At 42.6% G+C, this 9,024-nt stretch overlaps 1 protein-coding gene and 2 non-coding genes across 3 annotated transcripts in view; all 3 read left to right on the plus strand.

Annotated features, from left to right (window-relative positions):
* Cct6a (chaperonin containing TCP1 subunit 6A) overlaps window positions 1-9,018 on the plus strand; it is a 10,427-nt gene extending 1,409 nt beyond the window's left edge. Inside the window, exons 2-13 of the mRNA XM_021162390.2 lie at window positions 531-582; window positions 693-827; window positions 1,436-1,609; window positions 2,198-2,301; window positions 2,911-3,181; window positions 3,259-3,341; window positions 5,347-5,443; window positions 6,070-6,217; window positions 6,761-6,894; window positions 8,049-8,151; window positions 8,661-8,733; window positions 8,826-9,018. Coding sequence (XP_021018049.2) covers window positions 531-582; window positions 693-827; window positions 1,436-1,609; window positions 2,198-2,301; window positions 2,911-3,181; window positions 3,259-3,341; window positions 5,347-5,443; window positions 6,070-6,217; window positions 6,761-6,894; window positions 8,049-8,151; window positions 8,661-8,733; window positions 8,826-8,898 — 1,447 coding nt within the window. The 3' untranslated portion in view covers window positions 8,899-9,018. The remainder of the gene's footprint in view (window positions 1-530; window positions 583-692; window positions 828-1,435; window positions 1,610-2,197; window positions 2,302-2,910; window positions 3,182-3,258; window positions 3,342-5,346; window positions 5,444-6,069; window positions 6,218-6,760; window positions 6,895-8,048; window positions 8,152-8,660; window positions 8,734-8,825) is intronic.
* LOC115031187 lies at window positions 1,178-1,312 on the plus strand. The gene has a single exon (XR_003836807.1). It is a non-coding gene; the product is annotated as a small nucleolar RNA SNORA22 (small nucleolar RNA).
* LOC115031184 lies at window positions 6,261-6,391 on the plus strand. The gene has a single exon (XR_003836804.1). It is a non-coding gene; the product is annotated as a small nucleolar RNA SNORA15 (small nucleolar RNA).
* Window positions 9,019-9,024: the final 6 nt, after the last annotated feature.

Genomic DNA, 9,024 nt, shown 5'->3' on the forward strand with positions numbered 1-9,024 from the left:
GTCCTGGAACTCACTTTGTAGACCAGGCTGGCCTCGAACTCAGAAATCCGCCTGCCTCTGCCTCCCGAGTGCTGGGATTAAAGGCGTGCGCCACCACATGTGTTTGGATCCTTGGTTTTTGTTTTGTTTTTTGGTCTACTTTGTAGTCTGGGCTAAAATAAAAAATTGTATAAAAGAATATTGTTATCTCTACTTTAGCTAAATATTGTACCACAGAGCTATAATCCCAGCATTCAGCCAGATCTCTTGAGTTCAAAACCAGGTAGAGCTACATAAGCATAGTGAGACCTTGTCTCAAAAACAGTGCAATGGGAAAGAAAACCAAAGATAAACGCTCATCTTTCCACTCAACTGCAGGAGAAATGAAAATCTTACTTTTGTTTGTTTAAGATAAATCTCACTGTGCAGCCCTGCTTGGCCCCAAACTGGGATTAAAGCTATGCCTCTCACACCGGGCTGTCTTATAGTTATTATTTTTGTCCCAGGGATCATATTAAATTGACCCAACTACCCATTTCCCTCACTTTCAGGTCCTATAGTTCAAATCCTAGTAAAGGGAATGACTTGAAATCCAAGCAAAATGTAGCCAGCGGTACTGTGCAGTCTTAGTGGAAGGCATTGAAAGAAGCCTGTCCGTGTTGTACCCTAGGTAATGTTTTAAGTTATTTAAATAGTTCTTTTTCTACCTACAGCAAATTCAACACCCAACAGCCTCTTTGATAGCAAAAGTGGCTACAGCCCAGGATGACATAACTGGCGATGGCACTACATCCAATGTCCTCATCATCGGGGAGCTGCTCAAACAGGCGGACCTGTACATTTCTGAAGTACATATGCTTCTTGCTTCTGTGCTATGTTGTTTGGTGGGCTATTGGTACACAGTGATGTGATGCTAGCTGAGGGCACACTGTAGAATGGTCGGGCTGCTTAACGCTGGGAGCCTATGCCTGTCTGTAACCTGGTCTGAAATGAATGGGAAAAAACTTGCCGACTGTATGTAAATGATTACATGTTTATCATTAACCTGCTAGCCTCAGACTCAGGAGATCTGCCTGCTACTGCTCCTACACAAACACTATTCTCTGATCTCAAAATGATGTGAATTAGTTTCAGATGTCTGTAGACAAGAGAAGAAGCAAGCTCTTACAGCTAAGTTTTAGGAGCCAGTTTTTGTGGATTGCACAGTGAACACCCAAGTGTGCTCTGTAGTTCCCTTGGCCTTGACTCTGTGCTAGAGTAAAGTCTGTTCTTTTCCTCTGCATTAAAAGGAGTACTGTGTCCTTTTAAATGTATTCAGAAAATCAGCACACCGTCTTAATTGTAGTAAGTATGAATAACTCAGGGTGTTGCTTCAGACGTTACTGGACTTAGTGTTAGTGGTGTCTAGTTGAAGATGCAAGTGTTGGCAATGGGTTTATCACTGTTTGGATTATAGGGTCTTCACCCAAGAATAATAACTGAAGGTTTTGAAGCAGCAAAAGAAAAGGCACTCCAATTTCTGGAACAAGTCAAAGTAAGCAAAGAGATGGACAGAGAAACACTCATCGATGTGGCCAGGACATCTCTGCGGACTAAAGTTCATGCTGAACTTGCAGATGTCTTGACAGAGGTGTGTATTAAGCATAGTTGGGCGCATGTGGTACAATGCATGGGGAAAGTCTTATCTAAAAACCTGTTCTAAGTGTTGCACACATAGGCTCTTCACAGGGATGCTGTCTAGAGGAAGGGGTTAGAGTTTTCCCTAGGCAGTAATGATCTAATCTGTCTTCAACGTGGAAAGAAGGGATTGTTAACTGGCAAGGCTTAGGAAGGAAAATTTGCACTGTTGGAAGAAGTCTCTAGTCCTGTGGTTTTGCTTCCATTCCTCCCTGCCCCCTTTGCACATTTAAGGGAACTGGTAGTTTGGTATGAGTTACAGTCTAATCAGGCTGATTAACATTCTTCTCTAATACTTTCTTTGGGGGACTTTGGAACTCACCTGCTAGTCCACAATACAGCATGAATTGTTACAAGGTGTGGTTAACCATTTTGAGGGAAAGGTGGGTTTGAAATATCGCTGAGATTGGAGGCCTGCGCCACCATAAAATAGCACTCCTGTTACAGTTAGGGTTTTTTCTTATGCCTTTTACACTCTTCTGAACAACAGCTAAAGTGTATCAGCCTGTACACACTGAATTTATTAATGGTTCTCTCATAGGCTGTAGTGGACTCCGTTTTGGCCATTAGGAAAAAAGACGAGCCCATTGACCTCTTCATGGTTGAGATCATGGAGATGAAGCATAAATCTGAAACCGATACAAGGTAGGTAAGAGACCGCTTTGACGTGCTTCCTACCACTGAACTGCTCCCGGTTCATAGTGAATAGGTTACTGAGTGTGGCATTTGCTGTAAGTAGCAAGCACTCTGGAAATGACGGAGGGTGAGGCTGTGTTTGTCGTCAGTATGATTCTGACCACATCAATGAACAAGTATTGATCTGCTTGTGTACAGTACGCAGAAGGAAAAACTCCCTTCAAGATTCTAGTTTGAAACTTTTTTTTTAAAGATTTGTTTATGTGTGAGTGCTCTATCTGTATGTACACCTGCAAGCCAAAAGAGGGCATGAAATCCCATTAAAGATGGTTGTCAGCTACCATGTAGTTGCTGGGAATTGAACACAGGACCTCTGGAAGGATGGCTAGTACTCTTAACCTCTGAGCCATCTCTCCAGCCCTGAAAACATAAAGTGATAGCCTGCTGGTAGTAGATGTGCAAGCTTATTATTTTTGTTCGGGTGGCCGGTCTTGTGTCATAGAGCACTCCTTTTTCACATTTGACCTTAGGTTTAACTGAAAAGTTGTTGAACAGTTTCACAATCTAGTGGATGTATGTAGAAATTAGTACTAACAATTATTTGACTTTATTTTATAGCTTAATCAGAGGGCTTGTTTTGGATCATGGGGCTCGGCATCCTGATATGAAGAAGAGAGTGGAAAATGCCTACATCCTCACGTGCAACGTGTCCTTAGAGTATGAGAAAACAGAAGTGAATTCTGGCTTTTTTTACAAGAGTGCAGAAGAGAGAGAAAAACTAGTAAAGGCTGAAAGAAAATTCATTGAAGATAGAGTTAAAAAAATCATAGAGCTGAAAAAGAAAGTCTGTGGTGACTCAGATAAAGGATTTGTCGTTATTAATCAAAAGGTAAGAACTTAAAATTATGAATTAGTCTTATTTCTTTTTAAGGTGAAGGCTGCTGAGAAATGTTTGTTTTTATTCAGGGGATTGACCCCTTTTCTTTAGATGCCCTTGCGAAAGAAGGGATCGTAGCTCTGCGCAGAGCCAAGAGGAGAAACATGGAGAGGTGAGTGAGGCCAACGTTATAGTTTGCATGGGAGTTAGAATTATTCTCTTCATACTTCTGCTTGTTTTTTCATTTTACTAGCATGTATGAATTGAACAGAATTGTTGTTGTTTGTTTGTTTGTTTCCTTATACAGGCATTTCACACACATTCCCTGTGTGTGGCTCTGGTTCCCTTCTGTTCCTCTTACTGCTGGCTCCTGTTTGTAGATAGTCTGTTCTTAGCTGGGCGTGAATCCCAGCATTTGGGGAGCAGACGCCATATGTTCTCTTGAGTGAGGCTAGCCTGCTTTACAAAGCTAATTCCAGAACAGTCAGGGCTGTTACACAAAGGAACTGTCTCCCCCCAAAAAATGACACAGACTCTTGGTTTTATTGTAGCAATCTGTAAATTTAAAAGTCTACCTTATAAAAGTTTTTTTGTGTATATTCAGGCTTGTGCTTGGAGCAGTTTACAGTGTCTCCTACCTTGTGGATCCAGGGATTAAGCTCAGGTTGACAGGTCCCCAAACTTACCGTTTAGTTTCACTGTATTATCTGAGCTTGGCAATCCTCGGCCTTCCAAGTATATGGTTACAGATAAGCAACACCATTGCCAGCCATTATTTTAGCCATTTTTAAAGTTCAGGGGCTGGAGGAGACAGCTCTGTTATTAGAAATACGTAATGGTTCTTACAGAGCACCTGAGTTCAGTTACAAGCACCCCAAACGATGGTTCACAACCTCTGCAGCTCTAGTTTCTGTGGCTCAGAAGCCCCCCCTCTGACTTCTGGGCTTCTATGTGCTCACAGAAAAACTACAAAGTAGAATTCATTGGCATTAACTGTGGTCCCGTCTGGTCATCATCTCTGTCACCACGCTTCACTTTTTTCTTCTCCTATCCTTTAACACCATGTAAAAGTAGATTGAAGATATTTGTCTTTTTCCATGTCTTTACATCTTTTATTATGATTTTATTTTTTTAAGACAGACCCAGGTGACTTCAGAAGGAAAGAAATCTGTTTACTTCTGCCATCTCAGTGCTTTGGTTAAAGGCATGTGTCACCGTGCCATCTGTATTTTCCGTGTGTGTGTGTGTGTGTGTGTGTGTGTGTACACCATGGGCATTCAGTGTCCGTGAAGGTCAGTTTAAGGCATTAGAACCCCTAGAACTGGAGTTAGAGATGCTTAGTCAACATGTGGTCCTGTGGTCTGTGCATGAGACTCTAGGTGCTCACTGCTGCCTATCTCTCCTGCCTGTTGTACACTTTTGGAATAGACGGTGTAGGGACCTAAGAGGGTCAGCCTGGCGTATTTCACTTGCTTGGCATAGTTTATAACATGCAATCAAGTGAGAGCTGGTTGATGTTCCGCTGTGTAAATGTTGTCCTGGTAGTTCGGTTGTGGATTGTCTCACATTCTGAGATTTACATGGAATTCTATGAACATTGCTTTAAACGTTTATTTTATTTTTAGGCAGGGTCTCAGTATGAACTGACTGTATAAATCAGAATGGCCTCTAGTTCACAGAGATGAACCTGCCTCTGCCTCCTAAACCCTGGGATGGAAGGTGCGCGTCACCATGCCCAGCTGCCTGCTTTAGTTTTTTCAACCATGACATAAGTGAGACTTTTTTTTTCCTTGTCTAGAGGCCAAGGATGTGGTTGCACACAAACCTTGTAGTCCTAGCACTTGGGGAGTGGAGGCAGACTATTGGCCTGTGTGCATGTCTCAACCAAACATTCAATATATAAAACTAGAAAAGGTTCCTAAGAAATGTTCCTCCCACAGAACCCCATCCATGGTCTGGTTTCTTCATGAATTGCTGTTTTGGTGGCCTTGGCATGCAGTTTAAATTGAGATTAAATAGGTCATTTACCCACTGGGTTATGAAGAATGTGAAGGGGGCTGTTTTAAGATACACTTTCATGCGGTTCTGATAATCTCCTTGCTAAAAAGATTGTTGGCCTTTTTGAACCTGACCACCATGGCTTACTATATTTTCCTTAATGTGCTTTACTGTTGCAGGCTGACACTTGCTTGTGGTGGGATAGCTCTGAATTCCTTTGATGACCTGAATCCTGACTGTTTGGGACATGCAGGGCTTGTATATGAGTATACACTGGTAAGTAAGTGTTTTCTTCCTAAGACAAATAGTATTTTGTTTATCAGTGGTTGAGTAGGAAACTTTAAACTCAAAATTCTTAACAATTTTATGGGTTTTGGTTGGTTGGTTGGTTGGTTGGTTTTTGTTTGTTTGTTTTGAGACAGACAGGGTCTCTATACTGCACAGACTGGCCTGGAACTCACTGTGTATGGGTCTGTCACTGAGTTGAATCAAGGTTACTTCTAGGAACATGGGTGGAGGGTTATTCACTGGGCATAACCAACTCTTAATAGTGACTACACCATTTTAAAATGACTTCCTTTTATGTTTTGGTATGTTTATGTATAATGTAAGTTGGCTTTTAATTTCTTTTGCACCTCAAATTATTTCTCCCCTTCAGCTTTTCTTTCCTGGGATGATGGTGGGTTCCTATTATATTACTAAGTCTTCATACGCCCCTCCTGATTCTCTTTGCATAATACTTTTTGTATTTGTTGGGTTTGTGTTAAGATAAGGTTTTACTGTGTAGCCTTTGGAACTCACAGAAACCCACCTGCCTCTGCCTTCCAAGTCATGGGGATAGAGGTATACACCATCGTGACTGTGGGTAATCTGGTTTTGACAATAATTTCTCTTTTACACAGGGTGAGGAGAAGTTCACCTTTATTGAGAAGTGTAACAATCCCCGTTCTGTCACTTTACTGGTTAAAGGACCAAATAAGCACACACTGACTCAAATCAAGGATGCGATAAGAGATGGCTTGAGGGCTGTCAAAAATGCTATTGATGATGGTAAGAACCACTCAGTATTTGAGTTGTATTGCTAGTCTAAAAGGCATGGCTGAATACTGTGTTCTTTAGTCAGTAATTTACACAGCCAGACACCATGCAAAAGTAAAGTCTTCCTTTTAAGATGGCTGATATGCTGTATTTTATGGTATATCATTATTAAAAGTGAGTACAAGTAAGTGGCTAAGCCTGCTGGTTCCTGAGCTACTGGTTACTACTTACGGTAAGGTTGGATCCCTGTGCTGCTGGCTGTGACTGAGTGTGCTGTGGCTCTAAGGAGCAAGGCTGTGCTGAGGGTACTGCCTGTTGGTGCAGCGCCTGCCTAACTTGCCTGAGACTTGTACTTGACTCTCTGTTATTGCAAAAACAGATTCTGTGTGTGTGTGTGAGAGAGAGATCACAAGCATAGAGAAGTCATAAGTTAATTGCCTAATAACATCACACCTTAAAATGAATTCTAAACGACTGTCTTTGTTTTGTTTTGTATTTGGTAGGTTTTGTATCTTTCCCTGTAACTTAGCATTGTCTCCTTCCCTTGCCCACCAGGCTGTGTTGTCCCGGGTGCAGGTGCAATAGAAGTGGCACTGGCAGAAGCTCTGATTAAATACAAGCCCAGTGTGAAGGGCAGGGCTCAGCTTGGAGTCCAGGCATTTGCAGATGCCTTGCTCATCATTCCCAAGGTTTGAATACATACCTTTTTTTTTTTTTTTTTGGTTTTGGTTTTTCGAGACAGGGTTTCTCTGTGTAGCCCTGGCTGTTCTGGAACTCACTCTGTAGACCAGGCTAGCCTTGAACTCAGAAATCCACCTGCCTCTGCCTCCCCAAGTGCTGGGATTAAAGGCGTGGGCCACCGCAGCCACCTGGCTAGTTAAAACTTAAATTAGTTTTCCTGGAAGCCTGTAGCTGTGGTCAGTTGTAAATGTTAGTTCCTACAATAGAAAACTAGCTAGTTGTGGTGGCTGTGCCTTTAATAGCATTTGTGGGGTAGAGGTAGGCAAATTTCAGGCAGCCTGGTCTACATAGCTCATCTCATGCCAGCCAAAGGTATTTGTAGCAAGACAATACAGCCCTGAGTGGGTAGAATTTAAAAGACTCTCCACCCTATCACATCCTGTGACAGGCGAGCAGGGAGTCTCTGCACCTGTACAGGGGAGAAAGCTGGAGAAAAGAAGGGGGAAACCAACATACAGGTCAGATGCAAATTAAGGACTATGTGGCAGGAAGAGAGGCTTAGCTGACAGATTAGCACAGCTTCATAGCACCAGCCCAGTAAACCACTGCCTAGATCAGTTACTGTTCTCTGTTCGGTATTCAGTAACGGTTAGGGCTTATTACCAGTGCTTTGATTTGCTAGGTTTGGGGTATATTAGAGAGTTAGTTGGTCAACTACACTCTGCCTGTTCTTCAAAAAAGAACATGAATAATGGTTCTGTTTTCAGTCAGAGCATGCAACCTCAGCCTGTGTGATTGGTAGGAGCAAGAAGGGGTATGCTGTAACACATGTATGCTGTAACACATGTATGCTCAGAAGACGGCCTACAGGGAACTTTTTTTTTTTTTAAGATTATTCATTTCTTTAATGTATGTGACTATAATGTAGCTGTCTTCAGACACCAGAAGAGGATATCACATCTCATTACAGGTGGTTGTGAGCTACCATGGGGTTGTTGGGAGTTGAACTTCAGGACCTTTGGAAGAACAGTCAGTGCTCTTAATTGCTGAGCCATCTCTCCAGCCCCCTGGGAACTTTTTAAAATTGGAAATACTGTTCATTTATTCTGGCTTAACCCTTAATTCTCAGTGTGTCTTCTCAAAAATTAAATCTGTTCTCTAGGTTCTTGCGCAAAACTCTGGTTTTGACCTTCAGGAAACATTAGTTAAAGTTCAAGCTGAACATTCAGAATCCGGTCAGCTCGTAGGTGTGGATCTGAGCACAGGTGAGAATATTGCAGCTTGGTTGTGAGGTAAACCTAGGTGGGGGAAGATGGATGACAGGAGGATCTTGGTACCAGTGCTGTGTGGAAAGCAGAAAGCCTATGTCAGTAACCTAATAGAAGACATTTGGGAATGAGAGAAGTCAAAAGTGCATGTGTTGTGGGTCAACAGCAGTGTGTCCTGAGCAGAGTGCAGCAGTCTGGTAAGCAGTGAGCACTGACTGTAAGGCATTGCTAAGAAGAGTGATTGGAGAACTCTTGGTTACTAATGGAAGAGTACTATTCCTTTGTATTTAAAGTCCCTGACGTTGGCCTGATGCAGCCTGTGATCCTTTCAGAACTCAGGCAACAGGACTGCAGCCTGGATGCCGTCTTGGGCTATAGTATAGAAAATTCTTGTCTTTTGAAAAGGAAAAAAATATGGTCTCAATTGGCCCATGTTTTCTGTTTTAGAATTGGTAGGGTTCATCAAATATATGAAAAAAACCTTTGGTGCTCTTGGTTATTTGCAGGTGAGCCAATGGTGGCCGCAGAGATGGGTGTGTGGGATAACTACTGTGTGAAGAAGCAGCTGCTACACTCCTGGTGAGTGTACACGCTCATGGCGGCTCGCGGGCGGGCGGCAGACACAGCAGTTTGGGTTGAAATCTCATCTGTCCTCTTTTCCTCCTTTTCAGTACTGTGATCGCCACCAACATTCTCCTGGTCGACGAGATCATGCGAGCTGGGATGTCCTCTCTGAAGGGTTGAAGCCTGCCTGTGATACTACAGGATGTTGGGGGGGAATGGTTATTTTTGTCCAAGCTTCAAGTGATTTGGAAAATAATTTTCTCTTCCCTGATTGGAGAAAAGGAACAGGACATTTGGCACCTATTC

Source organism: Mus caroli, chromosome 5 (assembly GCF_900094665.2).
Source record: "Mus caroli chromosome 5, CAROLI_EIJ_v1.1, whole genome shotgun sequence".
In the NCBI taxonomy this organism is placed as follows: domain Eukaryota; kingdom Metazoa; phylum Chordata; class Mammalia; order Rodentia; family Muridae; genus Mus; species Mus caroli.